The sequence below is a fragment of the Doryrhamphus excisus genome, linkage group LG10 (genome assembly GCF_037039965.1).
Source record: "Doryrhamphus excisus strain RoL-2023G ecotype Guam linkage group LG10, RoL_Dexc_Guam_v1.1, whole genome shotgun sequence".
Lineage (NCBI taxonomy): Eukaryota > Metazoa > Chordata > Actinopteri > Syngnathiformes > Syngnathidae > Doryrhamphus > Doryrhamphus excisus.
In genome coordinates this window covers 11,057,846-11,074,274 of record NC_136366.1, presented here as the reverse complement: position 1 = coordinate 11,074,274, position 16,429 = coordinate 11,057,846, and the positions used below count along the sequence as shown (strand labels likewise).

Genomic DNA, 16,429 nt, shown 5'->3' with positions numbered 1-16,429 from the left:
ACATAGAAACCTGGATCATAAGTCAACAATATGCTAACAAAATCCCCACATTTTGTGACACAGAAAAATGTTTCATTACTAGATGAATAAGATTTGCAGAATATGCAGAGGCACAGGAAAAATCAAGCCGTAGATCAAAAATGGCCCGCAGACCGCACAATGGACACCTCTCATATAGACATAAAAATTCTACTATATATTTCAAATGTATTATTCGTTACTTCGTCATTTATTTTGATTTAATGTATGAATAATATATTATTCATGTTTTATTTTCATTATAATAAATGTATTATTGGGCGGCACGGCGGTCTAGTGATTAGCGCACAGACCTCACAGCTAGGAGGACCAGGGTTCAATTCCACCCTTGGCCATCTCTGTGTGGAGTTTGCATGTTCTCCCCGTGCATGCATGGGTTTTCTCCGGGTACTCCGGTTTCCTCCCACATTCCAAAAACATGCTAGGTTAATTGGCCACTCCAAATTGTCCATAGGTATGAATGTGAGTGTGAATGGTTGTTTGTCTATATGTGCCCTGTGATTGGCTGGCGACCAGTCCAGGGTGTACCCCGCCTCTCGCCCGAAGACAGCTGGGATAGGCTCCAGCACCCCCCGCGACCCTCGTGAGGAATGAATGACAAATGTATTATTAATAAATGTATTACTTTTATAATAAAAAAATTATATTAATGAATATTGTCATCTAATTTTTTACAAAGACAACTAAATTTTACTTCACTATTCTTTAACATTATTTTTTTTACATTACTTTTTATATTATTTTTCATATTTAACTATTTAACTATTTTAAAATAATTTTTGCTATTTAAAATAATTGAACGTTTACATCTTGTTTTCATGAAACAAATACTAACGCTTTTATTACTCATAATTCATTATTAGTATTTAATATTTTTCAACTTATTTTCATGTGAAAAAAACAACTCTGCTGTTTCTGAGGAATTGAGCATCCTTTGTCCACCAATCAACACATGGCACGGTCTAGCTCCGCCCTCCACCAGTAGGCACCCTAAAAAGTGGTGCATCCAAGTGACTCCAGCAAGGATCCACGAGCGCGGTCCCGGCTTCAAGGTGTCATTTGGGGAGCATTCCATCACGGCGACACCCAGACGTCATGTAAATGAGCTGTGAGTGCGTCCCATCCGTCATGCCGCCGCACGCGCTCTCCCATTATTATTTATGACCGTAATTGGCCCGCGTTTCCTCGGGCAATGACTCAGAAATGATGGATATGACAACCGCCCCACTTGGCACACAGTGTGTATGTGTGTGGGGGGGCTGGAGTAATACATTTGTAATAACCCTTCCTACCTCAGGAGGCGGTGGAGAGTCATGGTACCAATCAGAGAGTAAGGGTGATGTTCAGGGTGCTATTGTGGTCATTTTGCCACATAATCAGGATACTCGCTAGTTTCAGATAATGAGGTTTGTGCATTTGTCTTGCTTTCGTTTCTACTTTTTGTATTGTGAAACTCTATGTTGAACCTCCTGAAGATAAAACATTTTTCAACTGTTTGATGAGGAATGGGCAAGTGATTTGGTGGTGGCGTAGCTTGGAAAAGCTCATGGACACGTTTCAAGAGAAACCTTAAGTCACTTTTGTGTATTTTTGTATATATACCAGCAGACAAGAGGTGTTTGGGTCCATTTCCTTGAGGGTTTCCAGCTGTGTTATGGAAGCAACAGTGTTATGGCGCAACCTGCTGGCCACTTTTAACACTAACACAACTTGCTCGCAGGAAATAAAAAGCGGACAAATGTATTGGAATTGATGTTCTAAATATATTAAGAGTAAAAATGTCATGTAATATATTTGATGTTTATCCAATGATAAAGCACTCTAGCATCTAATATAATATATTTGATGTTTATCCAATGATAAAGCACTCTAGCATCTAATGGGTGGTATGATATGAATATGATGTATTATAATGAATAGAATCCAATACAAACATCTACCTTTAGAAAGATAATGCTCAGTGGATAGTGCAGGTGTACCTAATGAAGTATCCGCTAAGTCACATGATGACTAGGAAGCGCCCTGCATCACGTTGCTTTTCACACAGTCAGACGAGTCGGGTTGCTGTCCGCTATGCCGGTGGCCGAACTCGAAGCGGATCCTCAGCTCTCCCATGTTGCAAAGCGGGAGCACGTCGGGGGTCCACTCGATCTCCAACGGACGGGCGTCGCTCAGGTCGTCCAAGCCGGGCCCTGCGCGGATTGGAAGATCAGAAAATGACAACGCCGTTATAATGCAAATATGCATTTTTTTCCCCTAAAACAATGAATTAATAAATTATTACCGTTTCGTGGTTAAATACATTATATGATTATTTTTATGCATATACAAGCAAAGTGTGTGTATTCCTTTAAGTATTTTCAAGCATAACCATGGCTAAGAAGTAAAATACAAATACTAGACAGAAGAAGATTCAACTTGTGAATGTAGTACTCTACATTGGCCACTAGGTGTCAACAGAACCCTGTTTCTATCCTTATCATAAACTAACAAAAATAAACTCACCAACTCTGAGGAACGTCTGCAGCTCCATGGGTCGAATTGCTTGCGGCCGATCTGTTCCAACTCCCTCCGGCATCTCCGGTTGGGGCGGCGGCGGTTGCGGACAACGAAAGCGAGAGTAGGAACCATCCATGTTTTTGACAAAACTCTGAGTGAGTTCCAGCTCCAACTGGCAGACACGGCGGGTGGGACATCAAAGGACGAATGGGGGTGGGGAGACATAGGATGGGCGAGCGGTGGCAGTTTACCTCGGGTGTGTCAAAGATGCGTTTGACCTGTGCCAGGTTGGTGATGTGCCAGGTGTACTTGGAGAAAGAGCCCAGAGGGGGAGCGTCCCTCCGCACAACCACTGAAGTGGACACGGAGACTGGTGAGCGTCGTACATGATCGTAATCAAATGCTATTTTTCATGTGGTGTGTAAAACTAAGACAGGAGCAACAACAAATGAAAAGCACCATTCATCAGTATCAGCTTGGAGTCACCATTTGATGTGTCGTAACAGGCTAGCTATCTGGGCACGCAAGGTCATAAAATCTTATCTTTATGCATGCCCGCAGTGTCGGCATTTGTGAGCAAACATAAGGTGAAAGAAAAAGGTTAAAAATACAGTATAATAGTCTACTTGTACAGCATGGGATGGTGCATTCAAAGACCGTCCAACAAAGGAACTCACAACAAACATTTGTTTGTTTTTTTCCACTTTTTCCTGATTACGGAGTCGCCACAGCGGATCTTTTAACAGGCAAAAACAGTGGGATTTCTAAGTGTATACTGTTTTTTCCATGTTTCCAAAATTTATATAAATTTTCATCCAACCAGTTTCTATACCGCTTATCCTCACTAGGTCGCGGGGGGAGCCTATCCCAGCTTACTTCGATCGAGAGGTGGGGTACACCCTGGACTGGTGGCCAGCCAATCACAGGGCACATATAGACAAACAACCATTCACACTCACATTCATTGCTATGCACAATTTGGAGTCGCCAATTAATTATGTTTTTGGAATGTGGGAGGAACCGGAGTACCCGGAGAAAACCCACATGCACAGGGAGAACATGCAAACTCCACACAGAGATGCCCAAGTGGAGAATCAAACCCACGTCTTCCCGATCTCCTGACTGCGTGGCCAAAATAGCTATGCTAGTGTCGCTAACATGCGACAAAGAGGACAGGACATCGTCACCTGTTGTGAAGTTAGGCAGCCTCCTCTTGGAGCCGAGCGACAAGCGATGCTGCAAGGCGTTAAAAAACTGCTGAGGAATGTGGTACACCAGAGGCTCCGGATTCCCTAAATGAAAAAAAAAAAAACATTGAAAAACACTCAACCGAGAAAGGAGTAGAAAGTCACTTCAGCCTTACCATCCAGCTGGAAGTGCATGGCCTGGTGTATCCGCTCTGTGACGCCGGCCAGCCACTGGTGGAACCCCAACGTCACAGAGTGCTCATCCGCAGCCTGACCACCACCTGTGGAGGTCAGGGAGAAACAATTCATGGCCGGGAAAAATGGGAAAATCCTAAACCTGGAGGAGCAAAAGTACCCAAAAGTGCTTCCTCCTGACGCAGTTTCTTTGCTTTGTGTGGAGATTTCACCGTTTCGGTGTGCAGCGGAGGCCTCTCGAAAGGAACGATGACTCTGCAGGTGGAGTTTGGTAGTACGCCTTAAACACACAGAAGTAATTAGGGCGCTTTTGGAAGACCATGACAACGTTTGAGAGGCCAACCCTCCAGATTTCACAGTATTGACTGCAATATGGGCGCAATACTCTTGACATCCACACCAGTCCACATGAGAGTACATTAATCCCCCACTCGGGGCATTGTGTGCCAAGGGGACACCATCTTGGAAATTGTGGGAAGTCAGGAGGGTTAGCATTTACGACTTGTACCGTTTGACGAGGAGTTGATAAAAGCCGCAAATTCTGCCGTGAGCTTCTCGTCGCTAGCGAAGGCACACACGCAGGCGTAGAAGTGCAGGCAGGGTTCCGACAACCCCCCGCCTGGCTCGGCCCCTTCGGCCCTCCCCTTCCTGCTGTCCCCCTGGCAGCCACAGTGAAACAAGGCTTGCTGTTGCTGAAGAGCCGCATCGTTTTTCGGTGCCTCGGTTCGTCCGCCGGCTCCCACGGTGAGATGCAACAGGCCGTGAGGGTGCTTAGAGTCCGGGTGGCACTTGACCACCAGGGTGTCCCTGGACACGCGCTGCACCAGTGGCCCCAGGGACTCTGTGGCCAGCCTCCAGAGCTCCGCCTTGGCTTGCACGGAGGCCTGCAGAGCTTCCAGGACGGAGCTCTTGACGCTGAGCGGCGTGGCGCGGTTGGCGCACTCGATGGCGTGCTTGATGTGGGCGCAGAGGCTGTCATATGACGCCTTGCTGTGGCTTGACTTTTGACCCTGCTTGCAGGCGGCCATGAAGCAGCGGCCCAGGTTGATGTGAGAAAGCTGGGAGGCTCTGTTGCCTGTGGCGATGGTGGCGTCTGTCGCAACGAGCTCCACAAAGCCAAACTGGGTGTTAGCTCTTCCTTTTTGACACACTGAAAACACCTGCACCTCGCCTCCCTGGTTGGCCTTCTCCTCGCCGTCTGTTATGACTTTGACCACCTCCATGGTGTCCTTCCTGCCCCTCCGGACCTCCAAAGAGGCGTTTCTGAGAGAAATCCCACAAACAGCGTTCTTGCAGCTGAGTCCCCGGGTGCCATTGTAAACGCCACACTGGGGACACTTGCGAATGCCCCGCAGGGTGGCCCTCCCCAGGTTCGAGAGGAAAGCCGGGGTCACGGAGGGCGCCCCCTTGCGACTGTCTCTCTGCTTAGCAGCCAGGTTGGGTGTTGACGTTTGCTGGGTGAAAGGGGACAGGACATGGCTGTATGAAGAGGACGCACTCTCCATTTTCAGGTCACAAATAGTGGGGTTGAAGCCGAAGTCTAAAAATAAACAGGTTAGAAGATTAATTGGGGAAACAAACACCCAAAAATCCCCATTAAGATTGTGACTTGTAACTACAGCGTGACATCGTGCAGTCTTATGTGATTGTGTTCAAGAAAGGTGCGTTAACTACCTGAAAAGCATGCCGTTGGTCAAATTCGGCTCCAATTTGGCCTTCAAACCAGCTCGACCGTCGCCATTGCTCCTTACATCCCGACACCCGCATTGCGCCTGTAACGACACTCCTAATTGGCCAGAGGGAATCACGTGGCTTAAAAAGGCGGTTACATCCAGGGCAAAGCATTTCGGGATTGTAGTTGATTTCAAACTCGGACGTTGTAGTTAAATACACATTTTAAGTTATTATCCGGTACGAAGTCGAGTTTTATTTGCTGAAAATGGTTAGCAAAACCAAAAAAGTAAATATTAATACTACAATGTTCATTAGAATTGCATATATTACGTTTTTTTGAAGTACATAAAATTGCACTTTGTATTTTGATACATACGTACATGCATTGTCAATCATGTATACTTTGGGTAACCATTTTTGCCATTTAAAAATTTTGTAATTTTCTTAAAAAGTGACTATGGTTTAATGAAAGGTGAGTAAACTACCTGAAAAGTGTCCCGTTGGTCAAATTCGGCTCCAATTAGGCCTTCAAAGCTGTTCGACCGTAGCCATTGATCCCTCTATGCTAGCAGCAATCCTAATTGGCCAGCTGCGAGCGCGCGGATTAATAAGGCGGTCACTGGCGGCGCTATGCATCTTGGGATCTGTAGTCGGCAGTGTTCAGACGATGCATTCTAAGCTATTTCCATTGAATGATGGTTAGCAAAACCAAGCATGCACATTTTAATCCGTATAACGTTCATTTGCTAATGTTTTACGTTTTCTAAGAACAGAAATGTTGCGAAAAAATATACTGCATTTCTGATGAATGGTTAAAAAATTATATTTTAGGTATCCAATTTTTTGGCCACTTTAGAATTTACAAAATTTTCTGAAAAAGTTGAGAATTGTTCTTTTTCATCAACATTTTAATGGGGGCAAATCCAAATTAAACTGTTACGCAAGTGTAAACAACTCTTCCGGCAAAATTCCAGCAGGGTGTAAACATTCTTACCTGCTGATTTTTGGTTAAAGTAAACAAAAAAAAAGTAACTCACTGATAAGGCAACACGATGGAGCCCTCAACCACATGAAGAGGATGGCGATGGCCACAATCTCTCCTCTTTGATCAATAAAAACAGACACTCTCTAGGTTTAAAACAAAGGAATGCAGCACGATGTCATGTCATCCAAAAGGCAAACACACGTCCTGAATGAACATGTCTTTATACAGATACAATTGAACAGACCGCTTGGTTATTTACAATAAGACTTTCAAATGATATTACAAAAAAAGTGGAATGCCAAAAAAACAAACCAAAACCCAAACGTACTTCAAATTGAGTGAACTTTTTTTTTTTAAGTAGTTGTGCAATATTTGTCTGCCAGTATGTAAGACGAGTGCGGCAGTTTATTCCCTGCGATTTAGTCCAGATATTGAAATTTTTTTAAAAATAAAGTTGACAGTTGACAGCCACTCAATGCTTTATCAACAAACATAAAAAGGTCTTCATTTGTCACTGCAACGTTTCTTTTCAGAGACAGCCCCCCCCTCCCGAAATGAAAGCAAAAAAGGCAAAAGCTCTTTGTACAGGTCAGCATTGTGACAAAAAAAAGACAATTTGTCTACATAACTGTTGCAAAAAAAAAGCAAAAATGAAAATGCGTATAGTCCTTTGTGATTAAAGGGGGAGGGGGGTTGCTAGATGAAGTGGAATTGTGTGTAAACGCATCATCAGTCCATGCACACGCGCGTGCACACACAAAAGGTGGACTGGGCACGGTCCGTCCACTCGCTCCGTTCTGCCGGGGTCGGTGACGGAGCGTTGAAATGTACTCCTCTTATCTCAGTGATATCCTACATTTCACAGAATGACTCCACACCCTGAGAACATCCTTGGACTAAAAATACCACCCCACCGAGTGGGAGAAGGAGAACCAAGCTCACGCCTTGTCGAGTGAACTCTTTGGCTCCTGCAAATGAAACCTGGTGATTTCAACACCATCTTTTTCTTTTTTTTTCTTGTTTTGTTGACTAAACTAAACTATCTGGACTTGTCATGTCATTTACATTTGGCCGGTGATGGGACACTTTGCAGGTGGGGGGGAGAGAGAGAGGGATGGAGGAAGGGCGGGGAGAGGGTGAGAATGAGCGTGTGGGCCGGTAAGCTAATGGTAACGTTCCCGACCAGTGTCCTTAAGGAGAATAATGTGTTGACAAACAGAGAGAGCGAGCACACGTGCTACACCCCCCCAGCAGAGTGTCATCCAGGTTGGCTTCACCCCCCAGAGGGAGGGGCTGATCAGTGGGTATGGTAGCCGGCCTGGTTGGCCAGCACGGTGCCGTTGACCCCTTGCCCGGGCTCCACCATGCCTCCGTTGCTCACGGTGCCAACACCGGTCCATCCGGCGCCGGAAGGAAGAGGACTACAGGAAAAAAAATAGGAATAAAATACTAATTGTTGAAAATTCATAAATTTTTCTTTGATGTTACGGTAAAAAAAATTGTTGTATTCCTTATGTCTACTGATTTTTTTTCTGTGAAAGACTTTCCCTTTGGAAGATTACAAAAAAAAGATTACAAAAAAAGACTTTATTCTCTGATTTTTATTACTTCTAAAAAAAACAACTCCCAAACAAAAACAAAAAAAATCCAGATTATTCTTGCACATTCAAAACAGTTATGAATGACAGCGCCACCTTGTGGTACATGTGCAAGAACGGTATGAGCACAGCAGGGGTGAATATTTGGACAAACTTCCGTTTTGTGTGAAGTGGTCACATGACTGCAGCTGAAAGTGGGCCAATGACAGAGCGCTAATGTGACAATTTACACTCCGGCAGCGCACGCACACTCACTTGTAGCACTGCTGATCCCAGGTCTGCCCGTAGACGCCGTAGCTGGGCACCTGCCACCCATTGGGCACGTACTGACCGATCTGCTGCGTGTTGCCGTACCACTGCCCCCACTGGCTGTAGGGCTGCGCTGCAAAGCTCACCGTGTTCTGCTGACACAAGTGGGACCGGTTTTAAGGCGGCGGGATCTGACGGCCCGCCTTGGCTGGGGCCCTCCTGGTTACGTACCTGAGGCATCTGCACCTGCTGTATGGGGCTGACCATGTCGGTGGTTTCTTTGCCCCAGTAGCACTTGACCACGAAGCCTTCCACCGATGTGGCGTTGACGGACACGATGGCGTGGGCGGCCGCCTCGTGGGAGTTGAACCTGCAGCCAGGAAGCAGTGATATAGGGTCAATGTGACATGTTGCTGGTTCAATCCTCTTCTTGCAATCTTACCTCACAAAGGAGTAGCCTTTGTCAGGGAAAACCCGGATCTCCATGATTTGGCCAAAAGGCGAGAAGGTTTGTCTCATAATTTGCTCTGTGAAGGAGAAACTCCAAAGTGTTAGCAATGAATCCAGTGTTTCCCACAGGACTACAATCTAACTGTGGTGGCGTATATTAGTGCCATTTGCATGAAAACATAATTGGGAGTGACACTTTCAAGGTCAAAGGCTTCAAAATACAGTGAGACCTCAGTTAGCAACCGCTGTGGCTTACGCACATTGTTTGGTCAGCATACAAGGCACACGTCACATGTATTTTTATTGCAAAATGTCCAAAGCTTCTAGCTTGCTAACAAAATGGCAGCCAGAAGCGGTTAACATATGAAACATGTTTTTTTACATACTTTTTCCAGAGTATAAAAATATTTTTATGGATCTATAAAACAATTGTAAATACAGTGGTGCCTCAGTTAACATCCGCCCAGATTATTGTGTTTCTCGGTTAACATCCCAACTTTTGAATACAGTTCAGTTTCTTGACGCCGCCATCTTGGATCATGCAGCCAAGAAGAAATCTAGCGATGCTCACCCGTGAGACCTGCTGTGACCCCTCCGCAGTAGACAGTGCAGTTGCTGGGACTGGACTGGTTCACCACCTCGTCGAAAGACAGCTGCTTTGTGTTGCTTGCTACGAGAAAAGAAAAAAAAACATGTCTTTCATCACCGCAAAGACCATAAAATATTGATAAATGGTGACTATTTTGAGAAGGTTAACATATAATATTATGAAATCTACAAAGTTGGACACTTTAGAATTCAACTGAAATGGTTTTTAGGGAAAAGGCCCTCCAGTTTGTTTTTGACACTCATCATTATAGTTGCATAACAATGAATAATCAAATATAGAAATCATCTGAGCATGATTTCACCCTCACTGAAGGCAAGACTAAGTGTTTTGTTTTACTTCCTCTGTGAGCAAAATTAGAGGCTGACTAGGCTGACTATTCAAGGTTCAACCAATTACTGTATATCTAAACGGACAATACAGTTCTTGTCACATGACTAATACTTGTTGCATTAAAGGGATATGAACGTGAGGGGCGAGGGCTTGTGGCATCCTTATTCATCTTACTTTCATTGGTAGTTTTGGGCGTGGGCTTCCGTGTGGCCCAGTTGGTCCTGATCTGCCGGCCTCCCAGCCACTGGCCTCCCATCTGCTGGATGGCGTTCTCTGCATCCTAAACACAGCCACAAAGGGTGTAAAATTGGTGTGTTTCAGTCTCGGTTTTAGCACCCCGGAGACAGGGGCAGGACGCTCACCCATTTGTTGAAAAAAGACACAAAGCCGTAGCCTTTGGACTTGCCGGTGGCCATGTCTTTCACCACCCGACAATCGCTGCGGACAAACACCATGAATTAATACCAGCAGGTGGCGTCAATGTTATTTCTCAGCGGGCACTTACGATATTTTCCCAAAAGGGCCAAACGCGGCTTTTATGTCATCTGTGGTGATTTCAGGGCTTAGGTCTCCGACAAAGACGTGGAAGTGACCTGAAAGACATTGTTGAAGTGTAGTAAACACCCACACAAAGACACTGATGGCATACACTCCTGATCAAAAGGTTAAGAGCAGTTGTAGACTGTTCATCCCGGAAAGGGGGATTCCTCGAAGGGCAGCTAATAGAACCACATTTTGAATCTCTACTTAGAACCTCCTTAAGATCCAACAGTGCAAAATGTACATTCTTGCCATTTTTCAACTGTTCTTAACGTTAGGATCAAGAGTGTATTATTTACTGAAGGAGACATACTGCTGGTGTCCTTCTTTTGGCTGGTCGGCGTTGTTGCCCAGTTGACCTTGACTTCCTGCAAAGAGACACAACAGGCAAGAGAGCACAAGTCAGACGTGAGCAAGGAGTGGATTATTGTTGATTAGACAATTTGTCTCCCATTCTCTCTCTCACTCACTCACACACACACAGGACTTTACTTTCTAGTGTCTTTTAATGGCTTCTGTTGAGCCACTGATTTAACTTACATTACCTAAATGGACATACCTTTGTCTTTTACACTAAACACACAGTAAATGAACATACAGAGGAGAATATTCAAGAAAAGGATATCAAGACTTGACCCTCATTAAATCAGGAAAAATGTCAAAATTTGGTGTAAAACTGAAGGAAGTAAGGTCCAAATAACAAGGGACTTACAAACAAGTGATTTTTACGAACTTGTTCTACTCCTCAAATGGTCCTTCAATACCTGTTGAGGATAGAATATTTTCAACTGAATGGATCTTTCTAGAAGTCAAAGTCTTAGGTGGCGTCTATGTGGAAATAAGGTTGTTAAAAATAAAACGTAATGGTGATGAAAGTCAATAACACACACCAGCAAAGAGGCAAGAAGGGTGGGGGTGGGGGGGCAGAAGAGCATCATCACATGACATTTAGCGCTTTGTTCCACACGTTTACACATCAAGCGCCAATTATTTCCTTTTCAGGGGGCTCTTTCGGGAAAACCCCGCCCACCCAGCACCGGTCCGCCTGGCCTCGCCCCCGGGGGGGAGATGGGACAGCTTACCTTACCCAGAATTTTCCGACCGTTCATAGCCGCAATGGTGGCCATGGCGTGTCTATGCTCATAGAATTCCACAAAGCAGTACGGATCGTGACCTGCTGTCTGGGAGGGGCAAGAGACACAAACACAAAAACATGTCAACTGGGGAGCCCGCGTTCACTTTTCAACACGGCGGGGCAGGAACACTGAGGCTGTGTGTACAAAATCTGAATTTAAAAAAAAAAACGTAGATAACTTTAATGTATACAGATATTGACATTTAGGTACCATATTTCCTCATATAGCAGCTAGAAACAGCTCATTTCTCAGCTGCAGAGAACCCACAAGGCATACTAGGTACACAAATATACATGCTTGTGAATGCTGTAAGCACGTTATAAATGTATCATTACACGATGGATATCCATTTTGTAGATAAGACACCGAGTGACCTGTTATTTTCTTCCAAAGGGGAAACAATAAAGCAGGGCATGGTGTCCATTCGAGGGGAGGCCACCATATGAGGAAATACGCCATTTACCAGATGTTGCACCAGTGGGGAAAAAAAAAATCTTCCCCCCTATTTGCTCCAAATCTGCTCATAAGAGAGACCACCACTGGGGTTTGAGACTCTTTAAGAGCACAGAAGTTGACTCACTGAACTCACATCCACGATCATTTTACAGCTCTTGCAGGGTCCGATCTGGCCAAACAGCTCCAGGATGAGTGCTTCCGTCACATCCCGCGACAGGTTCCCCACATACCTGTGCACAAAGATGGAATTTAAAACCACAAAAATAAAAGGACGAGAGAGAGGAACTTGTCTTAACTAAAAATGTTGAATTACAGTGGTAAACACCCCCGACCCCCTGTTAATTATCCAGTTAACATACACAATTTTGTTTAGCATCCAAAATGCGGTCTTGGTTTGTGTACGCCAGCTAATACAGTTTCTGATTTGTGAAACCTTCACCAGTTTGTGATTTGGAGAGTCAGGACCTTCTGGGGGGGGGGGTTAATGACGTTAACCAAAGCACCGCTGTAGTATAAATGACTGTAGCACAACAATACATCCAGTAAAAAAAAAAAAAAACATTTCAAGACTGTTAGGCAAAATAATTCAGCGTGTAATGTTACTCGAATCTTTGTATTTCCTGGTTTAGATTAGCATGGTGCTATTTTGAAATTAAGTATAGTAAGACAGTCATGTGCTAATCATCGATAGCATTGGTTAGCTGTTATGTAAACGACTTATCTAACTGGGTGCTCGTGTAATATTTATATGTATTCATATATAGACGACAAGCGCGTTTATAGGCCTGATGCTCGATTTTCAGGACTTAATTGCTCGCCAAAGCCTTGTGTGAAAAGGGCCCATTTCCGTGTTTTGCTGCTCATTACCAACACTGGTTTACAGTACACAGTAAAATACATTACGTTTGCTCTCGTGTCTCAATCGGCTCAGGTTGTAATGACAAAAGAGGATGTTTTTTCATTCAAAAACCAGGAAATCCACTTGGGAATTTTCTAGAATTAGCTTGCTAGCACACAATACTAGCTGGATGGTTGACGTTCCGAATTAGCCGATGTGGAAATGCACTCCTTTCAACGCCGCATATACGCATCAATATAAGTACATTCACAGGAAATCAGATTAATTTAATGGATAATCGTTTTTTTTAGATTGAGGGTGTTTGTAGTCGAGTGCGGCCATGCTAACGTGCTGCAGGTTACGTGAGCAATCCAAGCGGTTGAAGCTAGCAGCAAACAAACACACTCACAGGGTTTTGGGCTGCTCATCGTCCATCCTGGTTCAACTTGCTGTCCGAGAACGAGTCGCAACCGCGGGGTGCTAATCCACGACCGTCGCGGGCAGCTGCCTGTGACACCAACCGCTTGTTTTTTCTTGTATTTTGTTTTTGTGGCGCAGTATGAACCGATACGCCGTCGCCGCCGCCGAGGGAAGCTCCAGAGCGAACAATGGGCAGCCGACAAAGATGGCGGAGCGGCCGAGACTGATGCCAAAGGCGCATGCGCTACACTTAAGCAGAAAAATAGGGGAACCTTTACTGTTTCTCAACAAGCGGGCCGTTATTTCTTCTTGGTAGAAAATGAACACAAAAGACTTAAAACAAAAGTTAATGTGATGTTTTTTACTTTACATATAATGGTATATCTATTATATACCATTATATATACCATATTGCTGAATATAAATTCAGCAATATGCTTTCTTTTATTTAACAACAAGGTTTCAATCCATTCATTTAATATTTTCCTTATTAGTTTAATACTGACAGCGTGCAGTGGAAGAGAAAAACTACATAAGTGATACTGAAATATCGATATTTCTTATAATAGCTCTTGCACTAAAATCAATTCTCAAGTCAAAATTGATACTGTACTTTTGATACAATGATGGGTGTCATTAGTGGGCTGACTCATGGTGGCAGTATTTTTTAAACAGGCTATAGGTATTGTGTACTTTAATAATGTGTATGTTCAAACAATGCTGTATGTTTGATTATGTTTCACCTCACTGTGTATTCCTAATGTACGGCAGTGAGAACAAACAGAAACATGTTCTGATATGAAAATAGGATTTATTTTCATTAAATAAAACATCAACCCTGAAAGAAAGCTTAATATTCCTTCATGATACCGCAACACAGTCCTTCTCCCGTTTGATTTTTTGAGTCCTCATCTCAGCAGACAGTTGTGGTCCGTAACAAGCTTCTCCAGCCTCTTGATCTTGCGCTTGTTCTTGGGCATGGTTTTGTCGTACATGCCGTTCTTCAGGAGGTGCTCCTTGCTGTGGTGGACCTGAGCGCCGTGCTCCAGCTGGAAGGCGCACAAGGCTTTCAAAGGCCTCAGCAGGACCTTTACCGGCAAACAAGGAAGAAATGAGTTTGCTTTGCAACATGTGCATTTACAATCAATTTGTTAATGTATTATTTTACAAAAATAAATTACCTTCACGAAATATGAAAAAAAACTACAGGAACGCAGTCCAACAGATAAAAACAAACCCTACCAAAATTATGGACACACTCATTTCAATCAGTTAAACGCACCCTCTGCTGGTTTGTGCAAACATCACCTTGCTGACAAGACCCTGAGAACCATCATATGTCACATGATACCTCTTGGAAGACGTCATTGTGCTCCAGGATGGACAAAGCCACGGCAGCGCACTCCAGTGTGGACAGGCAGATGTTGGAGGGCTGAGTTCGGATCACGTACTGGCTGGACAGAGACCTGCTGAGCTGCACCTGATTGATACCAAAATTCCACACTCAACGCTCAGGTTAAGAGTTTGCAGACCACGCGAGAGGTTGAAGCCACACACACACCTGCTTGGGGAGGTGCAGCATGCTGTTTTTGAGGAAAATGTTCTTGGCCTGACTCCAGGTGCCATCGATGATGATGATGTTATGAGGCACGGCACCCTTGTCCTCCTGGCGCTGCACCAGTTCCTCCAGGTTCTGGGACTGGGGACCCGGGTACAGGATGAGAGTCCGGCTGTCCCGGCATATGTCGGCCAGATCTGGATTCCTGAGAGAACAACAAGCTGTAAACAAACTAAGAAACTGAAACAACATCGCGATATAAGCGATGAGGACACACGACTGCTTACTTTATGTCATTAAAGCGCCTTCCCACAATGACATTGCACTTTGCTGGGGGTAAGCATGCAGCCAGAAGAGGCACTGTGCGTAGAACTCTGCTCTCCTGAAAGCAAGGCAGATATTATGGTAAAAGATGTCAGAACAGTTTATCATGGCTGCTTGATGTGCTAGTCCAGATAATATATGCTGAGTAAAACACAAAATGATTTATGGAAGCAAATGGTGAAATAACAGCAGACAGGACTCACCTCAGCAGGGTGCTGGACGATGTAGAGACATGTGGACACCTCCAGGGGTTGTGTCGGGAGAAAGGGACAAAGACACACCTTCTGGGGGCGACTACAACATGGGAGGAAAGTTGAAGACCTGTCATTGCCCCCGTTTTTTTGCTTATGGAAGACACGAATGGTCCCCCTCGTTAAAGTAATATTTTATGTTTAGGGAAGTGGGGAGGGACACAGATGTCGCCCCTGTGTTGCATGTCTGTCCATTCGCGTAACCTAGCTATCCTAGCGTTAGCTTAGCTTACCGGCACCGTAAACACGTCGGTCTTCTCTCGCTAACCTCGACCGGAAGCGCAGCCAAGTCGCCGAAAGCGTCGTCTAAGCGCCCGTCGTCGGACGAATCGTCCAAAGTGTCTGTTATGTCACCTTTAAGTGGAGCAGAGGAGGAACATGGACCGGAGACACGGTCCATTGCTAGCTAGCTTAGCTAACAACAACAGCCACGCTGCCTCGCGAGCGCGCTGTGACAGTAATATAGATCTACACCAACTAGATCGATTGGGACGCTGTCTCACTCCTTTTCTAAAAAAAGGGTGCTTTTTTAAATGTTATATTCACATGTCTGTGTTTCATACTATAAAATGCGACGCTTAGCTGTGATCATTCGGACTGTTCCAAACAATGCACTTTGACATTTCTGTATCTGTTACACTTACAGCTAACATTCCTGTGCTACACTACAAGAGCCGAATTAAAGATTCATCTCTTTATGATTGTCATAATAGAATTCATGAATGACGTGTATTTGATTTTAGCTACACTAATACATAACGGAGCTGATTTGGCCTCATGAAAAAGGGCAATACATTGTTATCTCCACCCATGTATTTCATATGACGGTATGTGTCAACTTTCAAAAGCATTGGCAGTTCCATGTAAAATCAAATGATGGTTATCATCTCTAAAAATGGCAAAATTAATCAACTACTCAAACTATGGATCTTGAAGAAGTGTCCTGCAATGTGGAACAAAGATGATGACACACCCTGTATGTTAAAAGCTTACATTTTAAAAAACATAAATTCCCGTTTATTATCAACTCAACTCTGATACATTTGGCTGCACAAACCGGAAGTCTTTATATGCACTCGACAGTGTGACC

The 16,429-nt window shown here is 44.4% G+C and overlaps 3 protein-coding genes across 5 annotated transcripts; all 3 read right to left on the bottom strand.

Annotated features, from left to right (window-relative positions):
* Positions 1-832: 832 nt before the first annotated feature.
* lg10h2orf42 (linkage group 10 C2orf42 homolog) lies at positions 833-6,250 on the bottom strand. 2 transcript variants are annotated; one of them, XM_058064480.2, is made up of 9 exons: positions 6,080-6,250; positions 5,595-5,706; positions 4,429-5,460; positions 4,081-4,200; positions 3,902-4,006; positions 3,726-3,830; positions 2,790-2,890; positions 2,545-2,710; positions 833-2,231 (listed from the first exon to the last, which is right to left on the bottom strand). In XM_058064480.2, exons 3-9 carry the CDS (start codon positions 5,423-5,425, stop codon positions 2,050-2,052), a joined length of 1,776 nt encoding a protein of 591 aa, XP_057920463.2. In that variant the 5' UTR covers positions 5,426-5,460; positions 5,595-5,706; positions 6,080-6,250; the 3' UTR covers positions 833-2,049. The 2 variants fall into 2 exon arrangements, with proteins under 2 accessions (XP_057920463.2, XP_057920462.2); XM_058064479.2 differs by having other exon boundaries at positions 5,595-5,692.
* A 534-nt stretch (positions 6,251-6,784) lies between these two features.
* Positions 6,785-13,429, bottom strand: LOC131116563 (cytotoxic granule associated RNA binding protein TIA1-like). Of its 2 annotated transcripts, none has more exons than XM_058064486.2 (12): positions 13,196-13,429; positions 12,073-12,178; positions 11,439-11,537; positions 10,670-10,724; positions 10,322-10,409; positions 10,179-10,254; positions 9,991-10,096; positions 9,448-9,546; positions 8,869-8,953; positions 8,658-8,796; positions 8,433-8,578; positions 6,785-8,000 (listed from the first exon to the last, which is right to left on the bottom strand). In XM_058064486.2, the coding sequence occupies exons 1-12, from the start codon at positions 13,219-13,221 to the stop codon at positions 7,877-7,879; spliced, it is 1,149 nt and encodes a 382-aa protein (XP_057920469.2). In that variant the 5' UTR covers positions 13,222-13,429; the 3' UTR covers positions 6,785-7,876. The 2 variants fall into 2 exon arrangements, with proteins under 2 accessions (XP_057920469.2, XP_057920470.2); XM_058064487.2 differs by having other exon boundaries at positions 12,082-12,178.
* Positions 13,430-14,009: 580 nt separating this feature from the next.
* dtwd2 (DTW motif tRNA-uridine aminocarboxypropyltransferase 2) lies at positions 14,010-15,834 on the bottom strand. The gene is made up of 6 exons (XM_058064492.2): positions 15,573-15,834; positions 15,292-15,382; positions 15,052-15,146; positions 14,768-14,969; positions 14,558-14,686; positions 14,010-14,294 (listed from the first exon to the last, which is right to left on the bottom strand). The coding sequence occupies exons 1-6, from the start codon at positions 15,737-15,739 to the stop codon at positions 14,115-14,117; spliced, it is 864 nt and encodes a 287-aa protein (XP_057920475.1). The 5' UTR covers positions 15,740-15,834; the 3' UTR covers positions 14,010-14,114.
* Between the last annotated feature and the right edge of the window lie 595 nt (positions 15,835-16,429).

Excerpts from the sequence above, each read along its gene's own strand:
- LOC131116563 (XM_058064486.2), bottom strand. The coding sequence starts at position 13,221 with ATGGACGATGAGCAGCCCAAAACCCT. Across the intron at positions 10,725-11,438 it reads GTCGGAAAATTCTGGGTAAG|GAAGTCAAGGTCAACTGGGC; the intron begins GTAAGCTGTCCC and ends GTCTCTTTGCAG. Across the intron at positions 8,797-8,868 it reads AAAGGCTACTCCTTTGTGAG|GTTCAACTCCCACGAGGCGG; the intron begins GTAAGATTGCAA and ends TCCTGGCTGCAG.
- dtwd2 (XM_058064492.2), bottom strand. The coding sequence starts at position 15,739 with ATGGACCGTGTCTCCGGTCCATGTTCCTCCTCTGCTCCACTTAAAGGT. Across the intron at positions 15,147-15,291 it reads TCGTCCAGCACCCTGCTGAG|GAGAGCAGAGTTCTACGCAC; the intron begins GTGAGTCCTGTC and ends CCTTGCTTTCAG. Across the intron at positions 14,295-14,557 it reads ACAATGACGTCTTCCAAGAG|GTCCTGCTGAGGCCTTTGAA; the intron begins GTATCATGTGAC and ends TTGCCGGTAAAG.
- lg10h2orf42 (XM_058064480.2), bottom strand. The coding sequence starts at position 5,425 with ATGGAGAGTGCGTCCTCTTCATACAGCCATGTCCTGTCCCCTTTCACC. Across the intron at positions 4,201-4,428 it reads TATCAACTCCTCGTCAAACG|GCGTACTACCAAACTCCACC; the intron begins GTACAAGTCGTA and ends TGTGTGTTTAAG. Across the intron at positions 4,007-4,080 it reads TCAGGAGGAAGCACTTTTGG|GTGGTGGTCAGGCTGCGGAT; the intron begins GTACTTTTGCTC and ends TGACCTCCACAG.